At 38.2% G+C, this 23,609-nt stretch overlaps 1 protein-coding gene across 1 annotated transcript in view; it reads left to right on the top strand.

Annotated features, from left to right (window-relative positions):
* Positions 1-23,385, top strand: part of SNTB2 (syntrophin beta 2) — a 64,455-nt gene extending 41,070 nt beyond the window's left edge. The window contains exons 3-7 of the mRNA XM_043435311.1: positions 4,374-4,584; positions 10,916-11,058; positions 17,226-17,422; positions 20,019-20,203; positions 21,877-23,385. Coding sequence (XP_043291246.1) covers positions 4,374-4,584; positions 10,916-11,058; positions 17,226-17,422; positions 20,019-20,203; positions 21,877-21,969 — 829 coding nt within the window. The 3' untranslated portion in view covers positions 21,970-23,385. The remainder of the gene's footprint in view (positions 1-4,373; positions 4,585-10,915; positions 11,059-17,225; positions 17,423-20,018; positions 20,204-21,876) is intronic.
* Positions 23,386-23,609: the final 224 nt, after the last annotated feature.

Below are 23,609 nucleotides of genomic sequence, written 5' to 3'. Positions count from 1 at the left end.
CAAAATTTTGTTGTAGTCGCTCCTCTGATCTTCTCCCTGAGTTTGTAGGATTATGCTTTTTAAAAATTCCCTTTAAATTTGTAAATGACTCCTTAGATAAAATACCAGAAGCACAGTACATTAAAGAAAACTTTACAAGTTGAACTTTATTTTTTTTTTTTTTCAAGTTGAACTTTATTAACAATGAAAGCTTCTGCTGTGTAACAGACACTGTGTACTAGGGTTCTCCAGAGAAACAAACAATAGGATGGATAGATAGGTTTATTTACTTATTATAGGAATTAACTCATGCAGTTGTGGAAACGAAGTCCCATGGTCTGCAAGCTGGAGAAACAGAAAAGCCAGTCTTAAAATTCACCCCGAGTTCAAAGGCCCAAGAACCAGGAGTACCAGTGTTTGAGGGCTGGAGAAGGTGAATGTCCCAACTTAAGAACAGAGCAAATTTGCCTCTCCTCTGCTTTTTTTATTCTATTTATGCCCTCGGTGAATTGGATGATGCCCAGCCGCACTGGCAAGGGCCATCTCCTTTACTCATTCTACTGGTGATGCTAATCTATTGCAGAAACACCTTCACAGACACACCTGGAAACAATGTTTTACCAGCTACCTGGACATACCTTACTTAGCCCAGTCAAGTTGACACATAAAATTAACCATCACGCACTGTTAAGAGAACAAAGAGATAAGCTGAGGACTGGGAGAAAAATCTTTGTAAAATACATATGAAATAAAGGACTGACAACTGAAATATACAAAGAATTCTAAAACTCAGTAATAAGAAGACAACCCTGTTTTAAAATGGGCAACAGACACTTCACCAAAGAAGAAATAGAGATGACAAATAGGCAGATGAAAGGTGCTAAAATCATATTCCATTAAGGAATTGTGAATTAAAACAATAAGATGTCACTGTACACATACTACAATGGCCAGAATACAGCCAATAGTACCACATGCTGGTAAAGATGTACAATACCAGGAAGGCTTAGTCATCAGTGAGGGGAATGCAGAATGATACAGCTACTTTGGAAGACAGTTCGGCAGTTTCTTACAAACTAAACATAGTAGTCTTACCATGTGACCCCACAATTGTGCTCCTTAGTATTTACCCAAAGGAGTCAAAAACTTAGGTCCACACAGAAACCTACACATGAATGCTTTAATCATAATCGCCAAAATTTGAAAACAACCAAAAGGACCTTCCCTAGGTGAATGGATAAACAAACTATGGTTCCTCCAGACAGTGGAATATTATTCAGCCAGAAAAAAAAGTAAGCTCTCAAGCCACAAAAGACATGGAGGAACCTTAAATGCATATTGTTAAGTGAGAAAGTTACATACTACAGATTTCTTGGGAACAGATCAACAGTTGCCAGGAGTTCAGGGCCAGGGAGTCGGGGTAATGTACTGTTTTAAATCTTCCATAATAAGTGTATAATTTTTTTTAGAGAATATAATCATTTTTTAGCCAACAAATATCAATATTTATGTTAAGGACCATGTCATCAACAATTGATATAGTGAAAAATAACATTAAAAAGAAAAAACTTATAAAATAGTATAGAAAACTAAATAAAGGTCAATGTGAATATTAAGCTATTTGTCAGAAATCTCTTTTCTTCTCTCTACTTATTCTGGGCTCTTTGGATGGAAGAGTTCCTGCTGCCTAGGAGTGTGTGTCCTGCTGGTGACTCAGCAGATAGTTTCATCCTTTTTGGGTCCAATTAAATCTCCCCAGGCCATTTCTCTATTGTAATCCACCTTACATCACACCATAAAATTATTTTTTAGCTTATTATTTTTAATTGTGATAAAATACACATAACATAAGATTTACCATCATAAGTATTTTTCTGGAGGAGCAAATGGCAATTCATTCCTGTATTCTTGCCTGGGAAATCCCATGGACAGAGGAGCCTGGTTGGCTATAGTCTATGGGGTTGCAAAGATTCAATCCCATGACTGAGCAACTGAGCACACACATGCACACACACACACAACATAAAATTTACCATCTTAACTATTTTTAAATGTGTAGTTCAGTGGTATTAATTATATTCATATTACTATAATACCAATCTTCAAAACTTTTCCTCTTGTACAACAAAAATTGTACCCACTCAACAGCTCTCCATTTCCCTCTCCTCCCACCCCCAGCCACTACCATCCTAGTTTTTGTTTCTGTGACTGTGACTACTCTAGGTACCTCATATAAGTGGACTCATATAATATTTGCCCTCTTGTGATAGGTTTGTTTCATTTAGAATAAGCCTCTCAAGGTTCACTCGTACTGTGTAGCATGTGTCAGAGTTTCTTCCCTTTTTAAAGCTGAATATTATGTGTGTGTGTGTATCCCATTTTGTTTATCCATCCCATTGGTGGACATTTGGGTTATTCCCACCTTTTGGTTATTGTGAACGATGCTCCTCTGAACCTAGGTGTACACATATCTCATAAAGTTAATTTTTTAATTCATTGTCTTGATCATATTGTCCCCTTGTTCAGAATCCTCAGTGATTCCACGTTGCTTACCAATTAATATCCAGACTTAACCTGCTATTCAAAACCCCCAAAGTTTTAATCTCAAACTACTTCTTGCTGTATTTAGCTATAGGATAGGAAATCAAATAAGCTCATCAGAACTATAACTAAAACAGAAGCAAAATAGCTTGTGACTTGCAATCTAAAGATGATTCAGGTATGGGCTTTGTGAAGTGTTTCGACTGGTCACAGATCTTATTTTATGTTTTGACTATTTTTTAGAACTCTCTGGCCTATTTGGCTGTTGCTGTAAAACTGTGAAGTCATAAGAAACATGGGTAGACTGGTGGGTAGACCTTCAGGTAGCTAGCAGGGTAAGTCTAGTGGGAGGGCATGTCAGTGGATAAGTAGGTAGGTAGCATGGATAGATGTGTTTATAAGCTGTATACCAGTTTGGTAAGTGTGCCCTAGTGGTGAAGAGGCCCCCATTGCAGTCCTGCTTTGCTGCTAACATCTCAGGAGTGTCTTTTTGAGCCAAGAATTCTGTGGTAGTCATCACAGTTCTTTATAGAAGTAGTTTTTGTGACTTGTATATTAGTTAAATATAAACTTTCTGCCTTCCCCATTAGATGATAGGCCCAGTGAGAGGAGAGACTAGTTTTTCTCTATTTTTTTCACTATTGTATCTTTAGGACAGTGTCAAGCATAGAATCTGGAAAACAGTAGGTTTTCATTAAATGTTTATTTAAGAAAGGATGGACTGACCAGAGCTCAAATGAGAATGAATATTTGCCCCATTAAGTATGGCAAGTTAAAATATGTGGAATTTTTTTTTTAATATGTGGAATTATAAAGGAATTTCTAAATATGACCAGAGAGAGGGATGCAAGCTTCAAGGCAGACATGCTGGTTGGTGTACCTGTAAACCAGTCATGTTTGTCAGGTACTGTGGGATCTCGTGACAGGGCTGCAAGGAAGCAAAAACTGTCTTCAGAAAGATGAAAGAATAAGAAGTTCTCTCCTTGGTCAGTGGCAGTTTGTCAGTTTTCAGCCTACCATGAAAAACACTCCTAAGAGCTTTTTATTTTTTCCCTTTTAAAAGATATAAATGTTCACTGTTAGAGCACAGTGGTGAACATATGTAAGTCATTTATTGATTGATTTTTAAAATTCATCTTGGCAAAAGCTTTGATCAAAACACAAGATAGTACCCAGCAAATTGCTTTATAAGGAATTGGTTGCGTGTACCTTTAAAAAAATTTAAATAAGTCCTAAAGGTTACTTTTGAAGTAGAGATTGTTCTCAGTTGAGCATTAATAAATAATAGTCATAGAGTTGAAGATTTCTTAACTATTTTTCCTCCACTACTTGGAGGATGATTTAATCATTCGACATTACCCAGATCCTAGAAAACAATTCCAAATTTTCATAGAGAGTCGTATTCTTCAGCTATTTTATTTCACACAGTGGAAATTTCAGTTCAATTTTTGGCAATAAGTTTTACTTACCTAGCAATTCTATATGCCAGAATTTTCTAAGTATTTAAAAAAAAAATTCTTTCATTACAATGTGCCCATGAGATTCAACAAGCAGGCTCTCCATTTCTTTGACTTGGAAATGAAGGTGGAGCAAAGTGTTCTTGCTCCGGATTCTACACTAGGTTCTCTCATTTCAGGTCATTTCATGAATACTGACAGCAGACCCAGCAGTTAGTCTTTCGTGATGATCTTTCCACATGTGGATTTCTCTGGGATTGGACTCTAAGGAGTTAAGAAAAAGCATTTATATTCTGGAATGTAAAATTAAAGTCGATTTTCAGTTATGTATGTTGAACCATGGCAGTTTTGATGGCTTCTGATCTAGCTCATTTTCTTTTTTCTTTTTCCACACAGATTGATAGAGCTCCATTCTCCTGATAGCAGGAACACGTTGATCCTCCGTTGCAAGGACACAGCCACCGCACACTCCTGGTTCGTAGCTATCCACACCAACATAATGGCTCTCCTCCCACAGGTGTTGGCTGAGCTCAATGCCATGCTGGGTGCCACCAGCACAGCGGGAGGCGGCAAGGAGGTTAAGCACATTGCCTGGCTGGCAGAACAGGTAGGCTGGGAGGCAGGGCGAGGTCTCACCGGGTCACCGTCCAGAGCCAGGATGGTTCCCCCCTTTTGTATGTCTGGAATATTTATCACACAGTCAGGTCGCCAATGCCTAACTTGTAGATCTTTTGTTTCTCCTCCCCTAGTCTTTAGCTATTTATTGCTAATTATCACTTCCACCAGAAGAATTGACTGTCATGATAGTCATCATCATAACATAACTATGAAGAGATTCTTAACATTTCTATCCTTAGTGACTGGAGATAAATTTCATGATTTTAGAATGGAATCAGCAACTTATTTTGCAAAGGGCTGTTAGTGCCACGACTACTTAAGTCAGCCATGATAGCAGCAAAACAGTCATAGACAGCATGAACATGAATAGATATGGCTGTGCTTTAATAAAACTTTATTTACAAAAACAGATAGTGGGCTGTACAGGTCATAGTTTCCCAATTCTTGCTCTAGTCTATTGACAGAGTTTCAGAGACAACAGGCTTACTGTCCTGATCTGGGAAAAATTTAAAATATACAAAATATTTTACAAGCTATTAAACACATGTGCAGTTGTCTTCTACAACTGACAAATGGAAAGAAACCAGAAAACTTAAATAGAGGTTGGGTGAAAGGAAAGGAAGAACATAACCCTAGTTAGTTTAGATCTAAAGTTTGACAAAAGGGAGACTAAAAGTTCTACATGATGTTACAACACATCCTTTTTCTTTCGGGGCCTTCACCGTCAGTTGGGCCAGAGGGAGCTGAAAACAAACAGGATTAGGGAGTCAAAGATGAGTGTTCATTCCAGTGCTAACTGTTCTTCATTGGTTTTCTTTTTAAAAGTTCCTTTATATCTTTGCACCCTAGTTCCTTCGTGTGTGCCAGGGGGGCAGGGATTGCATCAGTATCAGCCCAGAAAGGTTTTGTTCTTTTGTGTTGTTGTTTTGTTTTATTTTAAATACAGTTTCAGAGTCTGGCTCCCCGTGGTCCCCCTCAGGAGTCCCCATTTGGTAGACTGATGGTGGGGCCTGGCAATCTCATTCGCTCCCCCAGGTGAATCAGTTTTGGACTCCACTGAACTATTTATTTTCAGCTGTGAAATTTTATGAACACTTCAAATAATGATTCTAATAAATTAGAACACAGAATTAGTACTGTGATGATTTCTAGGAGGCATGACTAGAATAAGCAGAAGAAACTAATGAAAATCATGGTATAAGTACTTATGACTTGGAAAGTTTTAGTATTTTATCATTGTTTCTATGTTTTTATATGCTGGTTGAAAAACTCAATGGAGTGGTCGTGCTGTGCTTTTGGCAATGTTAGAAATCGTCGTGATTTAAAAAAATACTTCCACAAGGTTCTGAGATTAAAATGAGAAGTTAATAGGTGAAGTCTTACCCTCCTACTGGTTCCCCATCCACCTAATTCCCACCCCTCAGCCCCCAGAAAGGTAATCACTTTGATTCCTTTATAGTGACTCTTTTGAGAGTTTCTTATGCAGATAAAAGCAAATATGAAATATGTTCTTTTTCTCTTTTATAAAAGAAGAAAGCATATTATGCACACTACTTTATATCAATACTTTGCTGGTTTTTTTCGTGAAACAGTATATCCTGGAGATCTTTTTATATCAAAACATATGGAGCATTCTTTTTTACAACTGTATAGTTTTTCATTGTGTGGCTGTAGTTAAATAAGCATTTCTTCCAGTGTTGTTGTCATAATCTTGTGCCCTGATAAAGAATGAATAACCTTGCTATAATGAATAACCTTGTAGTTTGTCCTTTCACACATGTGCTGTCCAAACTCTTTGGTTCCAGAATCCAGATAGAGCAGATAACAAGAGAACACACATTATCTGAATGTATTTGGTTCTTAAGTTTCTGGTAGTAAGTTGTAAAACTTTGGCTAGAAAAGGATTTATCTAAAATTTCAGCATCATTTCCTGAGCTTTGATCATTAGAGTTCATAGGACTGAATATTTGTATATCTGTAGGATACATCTCAGAAGTGCAGTTTCAAAGGGTTTATTAATAACCTATCTCTATAAGGCAAATTACCCCCAAGACTTGTGTCTTTGGAATAACACTTATGTCCCACAGTTTCTAAGGACTGCGAATCTGGTAGCCATTTAGCGGGGTGGTCCTGGCCCAGGACCCTTCAGGAAGTTGCAGTCAAGCTGTCAGCCAGGGTGGCAGTCATCTGAGGGCCAACGTGACTCATTTATATCGCTGTTGGCAGGAAGTCTCAGTTCCTTGCTGCTTGTAGGCAGAAGTCTTCAGCTCCTTGCCATGCAGGCCTTTCCACAAAATTGCCTGAGTGTCCTCAAGATACAGCTGTGGGTTTCCCTCAGAGCAAGTGATCTGAGAGAGAGAACAAGATAGATACTACAGTACCTATGTGGCTATGACCTAGGCTCTTCTTCTCTCTTCTTTTCATTAGAAGTGAGTTATTACTAAGTCCTGTCTACACCCCAGGGCTCCAGCTTTTAAAGGGAAGAATGGTAAAGAATGTGTGGACATCTTTTTAAACTACCACAAAAGATATAGGCATTTGCATCAGTGGGCTTCCCTGGTGGCTCAGATGGTAACAAATCTCCTGCAATGCAGGAGACCCAGGTTCAATCCCTGGGTTGGGGAGATCCCCTGGAGCAGGAAATGGCAACCCACTTCAGTATTCTTGCCTGGAGAATTCCATGGACAGAGGAGCCTGGCAGGCTGCAGTCCATGGGGGTCGCCAAGAATCAGATAGGACCAAGCAACTGACACACACAACCACAAACACTGGGACTTACACTTTGTATCAGTAATTTTGATAGATATTGTCAAATTGCCTTCCATCAAGACTGAACTAATTTAAATTCCCACCAGCAATATATGAGAGTTGCCAGACTTTTAAAGTGGAGTTAATTTGGTTTATGCTACATACAGACCAGAAGAAAGGAGAAAAATAAAGCCATAAATCCATCACAGTCTGCCCTTGATGGACTGTATTTTATGTGTGTGTTTCCTCCACTCAGTTATGAGCTCTTCAAAGACAGGAGCACATTTCTCTCAAGTCTTTCACCCCAAAGAACTTAGCCTAATGCTTTGTATATAGTAGATATTCAGTAATTTTTTCCTTTGTCTACATATATACATGCAAAAGGCAAGTAGACAAGTCATTAATTATAAAACACTATCCAGGAACATAAGCTCAGGGTTGGGAAACAATAGTAAGTTGAATAGTTTCAAGTTCTTTAAAAAATACTACTATAGAACTAATCCAAAGTGCTGTTTTTAAACTATTCATGATTTTTACTTTTTCCAAGTAGTTGTTTGGGTTGCCCAAATCAAATACACTCAGAATAAGGTGTTCAAGCAAGATTGGATATCGTTTCTCAGAGGAATTTTATAATGAACTTACATATCGGATAAAAGTTGAACTAGGTAAATGCCAAAGCCTTCTTTAATTGTAATATTATTTAATTCTATGAGTGTGAAAATGACCAATATATTTTTAGATCATATAATCTTTTTAAAATAGGTAAGCATTTCTTTTAGCAATAGATATATTTCCTGAAAAGCACACACATAATTGAAACTGTTTCAGTTGTACCTAGAAAAGATAGGCATTTGGGGCAGATAACTTAAGGAAGGATTATTTATTTAACTTTAATGATCTTTCTTTAATTTATCTGTTAGTTATTTCACATTGTCATAAGTTGAGTTTGCCTAAAATAGGGAAAACCTAAGCTATAGATGTTCGGTAACTAATAAATAATTTCTGTGCAAGGGACTTATCTCTTTATTGATGATGATTTTTATGTGACTGATAACTATAATTTTTATATTCTTATTATTTATATTCTTGTATTCTAACTATACCTCTTATATTCTTAAGAGGGAATTTTCTTTAAGTCTACCAAGTGGGGAGACATATGTTATCTATAAAATAAGTATTTTAGGCATTTGAGTATTGATGGAAAAGCCAAGATAGCCAAAGAAAGCTTTGTTTTCACAGTTTCTACTTTGTCCCTCATTATTCTCAAAATGTGTCAAGATTCAAATTAGAAACATATACACTAAATCAGGATTAATGGCACAGTTTATTTTTGCTCTATGTTTTCTATTGTAATACTAAAATGCATAAAGAACAGAAGTATATCACCTCTTAAGAAGATTTGTAGGATGAAGAGATTTTAGGGAATGAATAGTAACTATGATTAATTTTTCATCTTTAGTGCTATTCAACTCTAGTTGTTAAAAAATAAAATTTGGAGAGGACCATTGTTTGGCCAGGTGTACACATGTGTGGGTGTTGAAACACAAGCAAAGCAGAACCCTAACATTAGTATCCTTTTTTCCTCTGGCCAAAAACTCGATAGCAGGGGAAAAAAACCACCTCAGCAGTTGAGCCCCAAGGCTGCTTGTACTGATACCACAACCGAAAACACATGCTATATATAGCCAGCGGCATTCTGATTCCAGTGAAGGCAAACAGTGCCCTTGTAAGTTAAGGCAGACAGACAAACAGAATGACTGAAACTGAGGTTTCATTTTTCTCCAGTGATTAAGTAGAAGAGGGAAAAGATATTCTCCAAAAGCGAAGGACTTGAAAGAGCTAAATAAACACTTTTTAAAAATTGTTTATTGAAAACAGAAGTTCTCTGTCTTTAATTTGGATATTGTTTCTATTGACATTAGCAGTTTTCCTTTCTCTTCTTTGGGAAGAAATACATTTAATTTAGATTTTCTAAATGCATATACCGTGACCTAGCGTTCACAATCTGTCTTATAACTTGGCAAAAAAAGTTCATTTAAAAAATCAGGTTATCATTTTATCCCTTTGGGAAGATAGATTTTTATATTATTTTCCCTATGAAATGTTGTCCATAACAATCTCAGAGGCAAAGACTTAGTAGTGCATATAAGCGAGAAATCCCTTTGGAGTATCTGTGACCCCAACATTGAAGAATCCAAGAGAGCCTCTTTACAGCTGATACTTTCCCTCCAGACATCACAGTCTTAGTCTTTCAGCCTAGACGTATAAAATCTTAGAAAGACATCACAGTCTTTACCCCTAGACCTATAAAGTCTTAGAAAACTCAGGTTCACCAGTAAGGAAAGAGTTAATTATTTCTCCTGTATTTTGCTAGAATTCTCAGGGTTGGGTCATATATTTTGCACTTTCAGCATATGGTTGAACATGGGTAGCTTCACTGGCTGGAATTCAGTTTCCGCTCGTGCAATCCAGTCATAGCTCTAGCAGAAATAGAGGCTCAGTGTAGATGTTACAACACAGAAATGAACCACTCAGGCCACTTTTCAGATTATAGATGTATTCTTAAAGTGCTCTGACATGTTCATATTACCTTCAGAAGTCATTAAGGAAGAGAAGATAAAAGGTGGATCTGAAGACAAGTGAGAGAAAAGTGATTCATCAATTTAAATTTACCTCGAAGCCGTCAGTGATAGTGAGCTGAAAAGTTGAGGGTTGAAATACTGTTATTAAGCGCTCCCTGCTCAAAGGTCTCATCTTAGGAAGGCAAACATTTTGATGATACCAGGGGTTTACTTGAACATAGTCTTTTGCTTTTTGGCCTTGGATCCTTGACAATATATATAAATAGTGGTTGTTTTCCTACGTTTTTAAACTATCACAGAGATAACTGAGCTTTATGCAATTAAATGCAATGGTACATTTGAAACTGAAGCATAAACTTCCTGAACTGTAATGGGGATCTCTTTGACAATAGTTTATGTCAGTGTTTTCCAAAATAGAGCATAGTTGGTCATTTTGCCATTTTAAAAAGATAAAATAGAAATTATCAGAGTGCATTGTACAAAGGATAGGAAGTATGGTTGTTTAGGAAATTTTTAAATTCAGTATTTAATATATGTGTGTTGAGTTGCAATATAAAATGTATTTCTTATAGCAGGTCTTGATCAAAAATATTTTTGATATTTAGATTCTACAGACTTACTTGGTAACAGTTTCTGTCTTGCACTTACATACTAAAACTATTATCATTTTGAACTGAGTGCTGTGTATTTAATTAGAATTGGTGATAATTAGTTATTGTGGAGTAGGGGGAAGAAACTGTGTCATATCATTAGAAAATGTGTGTAATTCACTCAGGGAGCACTTTCTCCAGCTATACAATCTACTTCACACCTCCCAGTGGAGAGGCCCTGCCAGTGTGAAGGAACCTGTGGGCCGTATCCTTTGTCTCACATGGGTTAGGATGAGGAGGTAGAATGGAGACCCACTGTCTTAGGTGGTCACTGAAGGATCTTTCACAGTTACATATCATTATAGTTAGCTCTACTTTCTGGATCTCACCTCTGTAACAGGCAAAGCTAGATGGTGGAAGGCAGCAGTGGAGACCTGTCCTCATGGCCGTGACTGAGAAGGACCTGCTGCTTTATGACTGTATGCCATGGACCAGGGATGCCTGGGCATCACCATGTCATAGCTACCCTCTTGTTGCCACAAGGTAAGACTAAAGATGACAAAATATCTGTCCTACTCTGAGTCTACGAAGGAATTTTAAAACAACTTCTGTTATCTTTTAGGTGCCTAAAATAGCATTCAAGCAGCTGATGTAGACGATATAGACAAAAACTTTTCTTTCACAACCCTACTGATCATTTTTGCAGCTCCTAGCTCAGAATATATGGTTTCTGTCACTAGTATTTTTGTGTGTATTTTTTAAGTTGTCAAAGCAGCTCCCTAACTGCTCTTTTCAAGACTTGCTTACTCATGAAGATAAGTAATTGTGCTTTGTTTTTTTTTTTCCTTATTGACTGTGACTAGAAAACCACTGAAATTGTGGCAGCATTTTGACTGAGTGATGAAATCAGTTAAACCAGAATGTGGTACTGTGGATAAACTACACAACTCAACCAAAATATTCTTCAACTTCTCTTTCTAGTATAAGAGTACATTTGATTCCATCAAATAAACATTTATTTGACCTGAAGCAATAGGATGTTTCTAGTATGCCAGATGTGGGGAGCTGGAAGGGAAAAGAATGGAGAAATGTAGATTTGGAGGCCAATATGTCTTAAGAAATAACCAGAAACTAGTAATCTAGTGTGAAACTAGGAAACATATTCACATTCAGTGTTAATTTGGGCTTTAAATAGAATCAGGTTTTGATACAACTCAAAAACTACACATTAAAAAGGAGTCCCACAAAAACGTACTTGGTAGTCAAAAAGGCTAAATGATGGAGTTATCTGGTATGTCCCACGGGAAACAGTGTGGGCATTCCTGCTTTCAGGAGACAAAGATTCATGTGAGGAAGAGAATTCTTAAATTACAGGAAGACTTTTACGTTATATAGGATTTCCTTCAATTTGCCAAGTTCCCTTACGTATATCATTATTTTTATAAAAATCTAATTTTCGCTTAGCTTTTCAGGAGTTTCTCTGTAATTTAGAGCTGTAGCCCTTAGATCACAGAATAGAGATGAAGGATTTATTGAGCTTCATAATTAGAGAGGTGTGCCCTCATTAATTCCTTCAGGACGTAAGAGTCCTGCAGAAAGGACCTTGATGATTCAGTAGCAAAGTTAGATAGTCTCTGATAAATAAATAAATTAATTATTGTTCAAAAATCAAAGAACACTGTTAGGGTGATATAAATTACCATGAGTTACTATTTACATTGGCTTGCAAATTTACAGATTCTTGGAAACCAAAGCTATATGTGTGTGTTTACTTAATAGTTGGTATTTTGGGATGGTTGTGGAATTAAGTAAAACATGAAAGTGATAAATAAAGAGGATTTTTATTTAATTTTTTTATTTCGTTTGACACATTACCTGAGGTTAAAGCCAAGTGCCCGATACAGGTAGAGAATTAGATACAAGTGCTGTAGATTTTGCAGGATGTGCATTTTGTAGTCTTTTCCTATATGCCTTCTTTGACTGGAAAAGAAAAAGATTCAGAGAAAGCGTGGCTACTTGACAATGTGGAAAATTGAGTGGTGGTGTGCTCATGGGATTTGTGGGGCCAAAGCCGCTATACCGCCTTTGCATGAGCTCATCAGGCCTCCCCGCTAAGGGGGCCTTTTGGCAGTGTGTTCTAACCAACTGCTGTGCCGCAAGAGTCCAGCAGCTGGTTTGAATTAGATTCCCTCTTCCAAATATTTCATAATCAAATCTGTAGGAAAAATTCTCCTGGACTTTATATTTTTTAAGGTCTGATTTGAGATTAGCAATCAAACTGAATATGAGGGAATACACCCTGACACTTTGCTCACATTCTGTATTACATGGCTTGTATGTGGAGTAGTTTTGAAACTCATTTAACTCTTGCTGATGTAGCTAATGTGTAATTGGCATGTTGGTTCTACAGGGGTCAGCTCAGGGAGGTGGTTCTCAAATAATAATTTCATGGATCTCTGGGGATACCCTCTTCAGGGGGTCTGTAAGTTCAAAACTGTTTTCACAGTAATACTAACATGTTGTTTGCTTTTCTTACTGTTGACATTTGCACTGAGTGTGGTAAAATTGCTTGTACCTTATCATGAATCAAGGCAGTTGGCGCTGAACTGTATGGCCTTGCAGGGAGAAAGCATGCCAGTTTAACCTCTAAATGCCTTTGTTGAGGCAGAAGATTGCTAGTTTTATTTAATCTCAGCCCTTGAGTATTCATCTTGTTGATAATCTGTGAGATAAAGGAGGAAGTGCTTAGAGTACACTTCTGCTGCATATGAAGGTGTGATGGTTTGTTGCAAAGAAAAGCATGTGTGGTTTTGTGAGCTGAACTCACTGGTTTTTTTTGTTTTTAATGGAACACCACTTTCCCTTCAAAAAAAACAACTGGCTGACAGACTATGGCTACTCAGACTTGGGTATTTGTCAGACTTTTTATTTTTTCTAAAATAAAATTCAAAATGAATTTGTCATTTAAAGAAAGCATTGATGGTATTTGTTAACAATTATAACTTTCTATCTTCCAAACAAAAAATTAGAATTCTGGAAAACTTGCATCTCTCACTATGAATTTTGACAGCTGCCTAGTACTTAAAGACTTATCTGATGAGATCAGTAGCGATATTAGCAAATGTGACTTTTTTTGTATAATAAAATGCTTTTAACATTTGGAAAATACGCATAACCCAATTAAAAAATATATTCCAAATGACCAATACATGATGCTGCAAAATCATGCAAGGGTAAAAAAGATCTATTCAAGCTGCAAGAGAGACCATTGGATTTTTTAATGTAACAAGATAATTGAGAGTTTCCTGGTGGCTCAGTGGTAAAGAATTTGCCTGCAATGCAGGAGCTGCAGGGAGAAGCAGGTTTGATCCCTGGCTTGGAAAGATCCCCTGGAGAAGGGCATGGCAACCCGCTCCAATATTCTTGCCTGGAAAGTCCCATGGATAAAAGAGCCTGGAGGTCTACAGTCCATGGGGTCCCAGAGTCGGACACAACTGGAGCAACTTAGCACACGTAAAAACTTTATTGATAAGGTTTCAGATCCTACCTTGAAACTAACCTTTAAGAAACTACTTGTTGATTTTTGGTTTGGTGAACAAGTGTGAAATGCATGTTTAGCAAATGTTAGGTACTGTATTTGAACCAATAAACGTGAATCCTTAAATGGTTTGGTGGACAGAAAGATAGCCACAATTATCTGAAATAGCTATCAAAAGACTCCTTCCTTGTCCTACTGCATACCTATGTGAGGCTGGGTATACTTCAGCTACATACTGTGGCAGAATGCAGATACACGTAAGAGAATTCAGCTGTCTTTTATTAAGCTGTATATGAAAGAGATTTGAAGAAAATTAAAACAGTGCCAGTCTTCACATTCATTTCGTTTAGAAAAATATTATTTTTAATAAAAGTATGTTATTTATATTAGCACCTAATAGGTTTGTTATTTTTATTTTTAAATGAATTAATATTTTAAAGATTTATCAGTTTTAATTTCTCATTATAGTGAATATACTGTATTTCTTAATATAGTAAATATAGTGCGAAGAGCAGGTGGTGCACGGGGCTTCTCATTGCCATGGCTTCTCTAGATGTAGAGCACGGGCTCTAGGTGCGTGGGCTTCTGTAGTTGCGGCACATGGACTTACTAGTTGCAGCTTCTGGGCTCTAAAACACAGGCTCAGTAGTTGTGGCACATGGGTTAAGTTGCTCTGCAGCATGTGGGATCTTCCTGGACCAGGGATCAAGCCTGTATCTCCTGCACTGGTGGCAGATTCTTTACCACTGAGCCACCAAGGAATCCCTAAAGTATGAAGTTTAATGCTTTTTAATATTTTCACAGAGTTATACAACTACCACAGTCAATATTAGGACACTTGAATCACCCCAAAAAGAAACTCTGTACCCATTAGCATTCACTCTTCATTTTTCTCTCACCCAGCCCTAAACAACCCAAAGTTGGCTATGGTTTTTTTTTAGGTACACTTCATCTGAGTGAGGAAGTTCCCTTCTATTCCACATTTGTTGAGTGTTTTCAATTTTTGATTTGATTAAATGACTTTGGATTTGTTAAAATGTTTTTTCCATGTCTATTACAGTGATCTTGAAGGTTCTGTCCTTTATTCTACTTATATGGTTTTACTTATCAATTTATAAATAAATTTTAAAATAATTTTCAAATTGGATCAATTTATAAATAAATTACTATATTGATTTTGAATATTAAACCAACCTTGTACTTCTGAGATAAATCTTATTGGGCTTGCTAGGTTCAATTTGTTAATAATTTGATGAGAATTTTTGTGTCTTGTATTTATAAATTATCTTGGTCTGTAGTTTTTCTTTTCTTGAGATGTCTTCGGTCTGGGTATTAGGGTGTTACTGGCCTCATAGAAAGAGTCGGGGGATATTCCCTCCTCTTCTGTTTTTTGGAAGACTTTATAAAGAATTGGTACTGATTCTTCTTTAAATATTTCGTAGAATTCATTAGCAAAGCCATCTGGGATTAAGCTTTTCTTTGTGGGAAGCTTTTCACTATTAGTTGAAGGGATTTTTAAAATTCTTTAACAGTCATACTTTCTTAGACAATGTTCTGCTCTTTCCCTTTTATCTGAAAATATTTTTTAGTTCATGAATGTCACATTTCTTATCTTTGACCTTGAAGCCCTATTCTTATGAGCATCTCATGGGACAGAATATGCAGGACACATTGTAGAAACTAAGGCTCTTTCTTGCTTATGTTTCTCCTGTTTCTTCTCTTCTCTGTTTTGTTTCATTGTTGTCCCATTCTTGATTTGACTGTTCTCCCCAGAATGGTTTTTTTGGGCCATGCTGCACAGCCTGTGGGATCTTAGTTCCCTGGCTAGGGTTTGAACCCAGGCCACAGCAGTGAAAGTGCCAAATCCTACCCATTGGACTGCCAGGAAATTCCTGGAACTCACTTTTTCAAGTAAAATGATGGCACATCATTTTTTTTTTTTTTTTAAGTAGAGTAGTATATTTTAAGTGAATGAGAGTCAAGAGCTGTAGCCAAGTAGTTCTAAAGTTTCTTTTTTATGATTGAATAATAGTCCATTGTATATACATGCCACATTTTATCTACTCATCAATTGATGGATATTTGAGCTATTGCCACTTTTAGGCTATTAAGAATAATGCTGATATGTACATTTGTGAACAAATTTTTATTCTAATATATGTTTTTATTTCTCTTGGGTACATACCTGGGAGTGGAATTGTTGGATCATATGGTACCTCTGTTTAACTTTTTGAAGAACCAGTCAGTTAAAAAAAGAAAAAAGAAAAAATCATGGTCTATCTTTGGCCAATAGTAGCCTCTTCAGCTGGACTTCTGAGCCTTTTTGATAGGGCTTTTATATGAAAGTATTTGAGGACTTCCCCAGTGGTCTAGTGGTTAGGACTCCATGCTTCCACTGCAGGGGACATGGGTTCAATCCCTGGTCAGGCAAGTTCTGCATTGTGTGGCCCAAAAAGAAAAATTTGAGAATTGCCATATTAGCTGTTATGATAGAACATTTTGGACTTGTATATTTTCTGCTCTAGATCTGACATTCTCCAAGAGGCAATAAAAAGATCAGGTGTTGCCTGGGAAGAGAGAGGATAAGTAGGCAGTATACTGAGGATTTTCAGAGCAATGAAAATTCTCTGTATATTATAATGATGGCTATATGTCTTTATATTGATATATTTGTCCAAACCTGGATTTTGACTGATTATGATGTATTGGTATACATTTATCCTTGGTAAAAAAATTACCATTCTGGTGATACTGACAGTGGGGGAGGATATGCATGTTTGTGGCTTATTTCTTAATCAAAATTGAGTCTTTCTTTTTTTTTTTGACATACCTAGTCTCTTGGGAGGGTTTCCCTGGTGGCATTGCAAAGAGGCGGACACGACCGAGTGACTAAGCACAGTACAGCCTTTCATGGGAGCATGAAAAAGCTAATGGGAAATTGAGGTTCTTGGGCCATCTGGCCTAGTGTTCTGCTTGTGACACCAGGAGTCATTTTTATGGGAAAACAGAATAGTATCTATGTCAAAGACTATAATCTTGTTTTGAGATATACTTACCTAAAAACTGCTGATGACACTTATAATTTTCTGCATTTTTATCAGCATAAATTGTTGAGATTGTCCTCTGACAGTGCATTAATGACTTTTGAACTTTGCTGTGCTTGTGGTCCTAGGCTGGTTCATTCTGGCTCTGGGTGTCGCTCACCCTCCCTTGGATCTGACCTGACGTTCGCCACCAGGACAGGCTCTCGGCAGGGCATCGAGATGCATCTCTTCAGGGTGGAGACACATCGGGATCTGTCCACCTGGACCCGGATGCTTGTTCAGGGCTGCCATGCAGCTGCTGAGTTGATCAAGGAAGTCTCTCTAGGTATAGATCCTGGCATTTCATTCCTAACAGTAATTAAATGGAACTGTCATTCTTTGTTTTAAAGTAAAAATCATTATCCTGTGTGCCAGACTTAAAAATGTTCTGAAATAAGACACCTGAAGGTGATCATGATGGAAAGAAACTGGGTTTCTCTATTTCAGTAGCAAAGTTTTTCATAAGTTTTTTATGTGACTCTGAACACATTCACAACAGTTTCTGTACAAGATAACATGGCAGTTTTACTCCTCATTATTTAAATATTTAATAATGTGAGGACTCACTTACTAAATACTAGGTGTATTGACCCTCTTGTTAAGATTTGGAACATGGACAGACACCCTTAAAAGTGTGACCATCTGGAAGAGCTTATAGCTGTAGAAAAGCAAAGAATCTGGAATTGGGGTTTCTGTTGCAAAGTTGGAAGAGGTGTGCCAGTGAGTACTGAAATGAGCATCTAAAGGAAATGACCCTGGTGGTCTCTTTCCATTGTTGAAGCGCCCTCTTGTGGCTTGTCTGTATGAATTTGAAGGGATGGGTTCATATGTGTGAATATGTGTATATGGTATGTATAGGTATTTCCAGATTGCTTTTCATTTTAAGGAGAACAGAGAGTTGTCAAAATTAAGACACAATTGCAGTTTTTAATATGGTTGTGTCACAGTTCTTCAGCTGTTTAGGATGTGCTCTGTATTTTCCTTACAACCACAATGATGGCTCAAAGCAGTGACACCAATGACTAGATCCCGCCTTGGATTTTGACCAAAGTCACCATACCACACTGTCTTTCTCACTTGCCTGTCTCCCGCCCATTGTGATTGGTCACCACATTGAGGACTGTGGGCTCTGGTTTTTGTCCTGGCCACAGAATGTGATTTCTGGGATGGAGAAGTCTTCAGTTGGACAGGCTGGATGCTCTGTGTCCTTGTGTGGAGTCCCAGGGGTCTGGCCAGCACACTTATCACTGGCACATGGGGTCACCATATCTTCAAGTATCTGGAGAGATATGCTTCCCAAAACAAAGAGTACAATGTGGCTTTTGAACATTTTTTAGTTTCGTGTTGTTCCTTTGGTGTCTGTAAATTTCATAATACAGGAAACCAAAATCTATTTAGTCTTTGGCTCACAATTGTTTAAATACAAATGGCTTGAATAGAGAGAAAATAAGGACCACCTGGTTCCTTATATTTTTAAATGGACAAAAGAAACTTGTTTTTTGGTAATTTTGAATTTTTTTGTTCTCATTGACAACTCTATTTCAATATTTTACCTTGGTAATACTTTCATTTCCACAGTTCAAGTCAAGTACTTATTAATCACTTATTCTGTATTTAGAGCTTTCCAGACATACTAAACTGGCTGAAAGTAAATCACTCTGACAAGAACCAGGACGTCTTTGAAGTGTATGTGTGTGCACGTACTCACGCGTGGGGCAGGCGCTTAGTCTGTCACATCTCTAATAGGACGTGCGTGCTTCGTGTGCATATGCACATATACACACGTACATAAAGAAGCCGGCATGTCCTTCAGATGCGCGTTACCACCTTCTTCTGTTAAATTGTTCGTTTCTTTTCTGAAGTAATTAATATTCAGAGTTCATTGTTCAAAACTCTCCTCTGTGAGTTATTCTTTTTCCTTATTTCTTGAACATGCCAGCTGCCTTGACTGAGTATTTTTCATGTCCAGTGAAAGGATACATTGGCCTGGTTATGAGGACTTGGTTGTTTGGGAACCATTCTTCCTGCTCACAGCCATGCTCCCTCTCTCAGCTCTGGCCCTTTGAGTGATGATAAGCTCAGCTCTCAGAGGAGTGCGTTAATTCCCATGGGGCAGAAGGCCTCTCACCAGTAGCCTCTGTACTAACAATAAAACAGCTTAAGTGTTGGTGAAACAGGGACTTCACCAGTCTTGACAGGAGACATTTGCCAGTCTTGATGATCAGTTCTTTTGATCCCATCAATTCAGATGTATCTTTTCGAATTTTATCTTTGGTAGGATTGACAGCGTGACTTTCCAACTACCAACCATGTAACTGCCCCTGAAAGGTGTCTCTACCTTTTCTCATTTGATTGTTCCTCCTTCTTGCCCACTCGAAACCTTCCTCCTACTCCTCACTGCCTATCAGATTTGACCACGTTTTCAGGCCTTTCTCAAGTCCCATTTCTCCAGGAAACCATTCCTCAACTTGGGCCTTACTGAGTTTAGTATTTAGTCACGTTCTATTACCTTAAGCAGTTAGGGATTTCATGTCTACGCCTGTCACTTAAGAGGTCTTGAGAGCAGAGACCATGCCTCTTACTTCTCCAGCACCACACACAGCCTACTGTCTGCACAGTGTTCAGTTGATACTCACTGAATTGAACTGATTCAGATCAGATGTCAAGTAAAGTTATAGTAATTTCTTCCTCATCTCAATCAAGATGTTGACTTGAGTGACCAAAACAGAACTTACTTCAGAACATTCCAAATAGGTTAGGTATCATACATTCTCAGGAAGATTCTTTTCCCTTTTCCCTTTTTTAAAGTCAGAAGAAGCTTTTGTCACTCTCTAACTGAAGTAGGAACTTCATTAGTGATGTCTGTTGCTTGTCTTCAATAGGCTGCACATTAAATGGCCAAGAGGTGAGACTCACCGTCCACTATGAAAGTGGGTTCACTATCTCCAGGGAAAATGGAGGTTCCAGTAGCGTCTTGTACCGCTACCCCTTTGAAAGGCTGAAAATGTCTGCTGATGATGGCATCAGAAATCTGTATCTGGATTTTGGTGGACCCGAAGGAGAACTGGTAAGCATGTTTCTGAAAAACATGTTTATTCTAATAGATATTCTCTTTCTTATCATTTTTTACCTCTTGTTATAGAAAATTATGGACTTACCATCTAATATTCCATTTGGAGACAAGGAAATTCTTCTTCAGGTTTCAAAGATGTATGGGTTTGGCTTTGGGATTTTGTTTTGTGTTTTCCCCACATTAGGAAATCATTGCCTATTTAAAGTTTTGTTTGAGTATCAGCAGGAAAAATTAGATAACCTTGTAAGAAACAGGCTTTTGTCAAATGTAAGATATAAAATACTACACCTCGCAAACTTTAATAAATGAGTTCTATCCATTGCTGTTATCAGCAATTTGTTGGGATAAGAGTTAAAAGTAATAGTGACTTAGTTGCTATAGAAATTCTGCTGGTCAGAAAAAAAAAATGCAAAGATATGTCCATACACCCATCATCTGTTTTGACTTCCTTGTCCTTTAAAGGAAATACCCACAGGAATTCTTGAGTCCCCTTGGAGAACTAGAGAAGTGTGTCGAGGGTACTTCAGAAATCTGAAATTATGATAAAGGATTCAAAAAGTCATGCCTCTGTGTCTTACGGTATTGAGCCAGTGGTTCAAGTCTTGTCTTATATTTGTAATCTTATGTCTATTGATACAGTCACAACAGGTATAAATTTGGAAAACAGAAACTTGAAATTTTAGAACTAACAGAGATCTTAGGGATAATATAGTTCAAACTCCAAATGAGAAAACTATGACTAGAAATCTTCTTTTAAATGATGAACCTTTAGGAAACTATGGATAGCCATGGACTTCAAAAGCCTGTTGAAGCCTGTTCATCTGTCAGCTGTCCAAATTAGAGGCCTGTGCTTAGGAAGGTATAACTAGCCCACCCAACTAGCTTCAAGATTTGCCATTCCCACCACAAACTGATAAGGGGTGTCAAAAATCTTAATAGATGATCATACTTCAGCTGAATTCACTGTGATTCCCTGTGGGAAATACACTTACAGTTAGTGGTTTCCATATAGGATATTCCTCTTTTCTTTACCTCTTCTACTTTTAAGTTCTTCCTACCTGGCATGGTGGAATCTAGTACACCACTAAGAGTGTCCTAATTGTGGATGTGAACTCTCACGCTAGTGTTTAATTGTGCCATGGAATAGCCTTACTTCTGAATATACTTCCATTTGCAGCTCTAATTGCCCAAGTGTGGCCATAAATCTGGCACATCCTTTATCCAAGTTCTTTTTAAAAAGTAGAACACAAAAAAGTGTTTCCCTGGTGATCCAGTGGTTAAGAATCCACCTTGCAATGCAAGGGACACATTCAATTCCTGGTCCAGGAAGATCCCACATGCCAGGGGCCTGTGTGCCACAGTTACTAAGCCAGCACGCTAGAGCCTGTGAGCTATGACTACTGAGGCCCGAGCTCTCCTTCGCCCATGCTCTGCAATAAGAGAAGCCCCCGAAATGAGAAGCCCAGCCACAAGGATGGGTAGCCCCCACTCGCCACAACCAGAGAAAATTTTCCTTCTCAAAGAAGCGAAGACCCAGTGCAGCCAAAAAATTAATGAATAAATCTTTTTTTTTAAGTAGAATATCATGTTCAAATTTGTTTACTTTGCACATTTGTGTATTAAAGCATCTCTGTATAGTAGTGACAATCAATGTCCTTTCTCCACAGACCATGGACCTGCACTCCTGTCCGAAGCCGATTGTATTTGTGTTGCACACATTCTTGTCGGCCAAAGTCACTCGCATGGGACTGCTTGTATGAGCAGCAAAAAAAAAATCAGTTAAAGAGCCTTGAATGTCATAAGAAGTATTTCCACCTCAGACAAAAAAAAAAAAAGCACAAACAGAAAGCTCTTTGCTCCCTCCCCCAGCACAGTGCCTTGACAAGGACCTGCAGATCACTGCTGAACTTACCATGTTTGAAGAAGAGCTTGCTCTTTACAAGCTACCTTGGCCAGAAATTCTAGGACTCTAGTAAGCTCCAAAATGAATCTGTTAATTTATTGTCTCGTCTCCTAATGTGATTTCTAAGTAATTAGGTTTATATCCCTTGTTAAGAAGGGTGGCTCATTCTTTTTCATTTTGGGCATAATCAAACATCTGAGCGTTTTCTTCTCCTCCTTCCAATAGAATTTATTTCAGGCTTAACCTTGACCACTTACTTAGAACAACCATCCCTTCACAGGTGCTAGTTTGCAGCAGCCTGGGCTTCTTGGCCACTCCGTGTAGGTTAGACATTTGGTTGGAATTTACTGTCCTCATTTACTCCTCCTACCCTCGGAAGTCCTTGAATTGCATCACCAAAGGGTTCTTCACATGTCCTGGCTCTCCCTGTATCCTACCCTGACCATCACGTCCCGCCACGTCACTGGCTTTGCCACGCCTAAGTGCTCACTTTAGGACTTAGAACTTCGGAGATTTGATTTGCCTTGCTTTCCACTCCCTATCTGGTAGTGACCAACTTGAAGAGCAAGTTGGTAACCACTGCTCTAAAAGCAAAGTTTTGCTTGTTTTTGGATTTTCTGATTTTTCTCTTTGGTAGGAGCCAGGGGTAAGATTTCTTTTAAAAGAAAATCCTCATTAGCTGAAGCCATTTTTTATTGCCGACCAAATGTGCCTTTGGTGAGGGTTAATGGAGCTTTATTAGTCACTGTTTGAATAACTGGATATCACTGCCATTCCAGGGAAGTCATCTATCCTAATTTTGAGGAACAGTCTTTGAGGTGGGTTTCCTTAGTGTGGTATCTTTTCCAACTGGTAAATCTTTTGAAGCAAGATAAATCCTGTAGAGCCAGCTTGTTTTAAAGTACACATCAGTGAAGCAGCACGCCGTTAGCACAAACACCGTGTCGCGTCGCTTTGGGCTGTGTGAGCCCAGGCAGGATCCAGGCCCAGGCCCTCCCCCTCCAGGGCAGCAGGGCGGCATCCATCAGCACTGCTCACTCAGTGCTGGCTCGGTCACGCCTCCTGCAGTGGGCAGGGCACCGAGACCATGGAACAGCTACCCGGGCTTCGCTCAGCCTCACCCGGTGTGTCATCAGGAGACCACAGCAGCAGCGAAAGGGCTGGTTCTGCAGTACTGGAGAATCACATTCAGCTTTCTTTTCCTAATTATGAAAGAGGTATATATCTGAAACCATATACAACAGTATAATAGCTATATAAAATGTCAAGGTTAGTACAGTCCCCAGATCCAAAAGAAAAGATAACACTGACTTGGCTGTTCTCTGTGCTCTCTGGGGAGGGGTCTAGGAATAGTTCTCATTTACTAGAGTTATCAGGAATGCCATAGAGGATGTGTGTACTATGGAGGGTGTTAAGAGGATAGCAATCCAAAGATAAGAAGAAAAAAATAAAAACACCCACAAATGTACATTTGCAAAGAGCTATTTGGTTTGAGTG

The sequence above is a fragment of the Cervus canadensis genome, chromosome 18 (genome assembly GCF_019320065.1).
Source record: "Cervus canadensis isolate Bull #8, Minnesota chromosome 18, ASM1932006v1, whole genome shotgun sequence".
Classification (NCBI taxonomy): Eukaryota; Metazoa; Chordata; class Mammalia; order Artiodactyla; family Cervidae; genus Cervus; species Cervus canadensis.
This window is presented reverse-complemented; position numbering and strand designations above follow the sequence as displayed.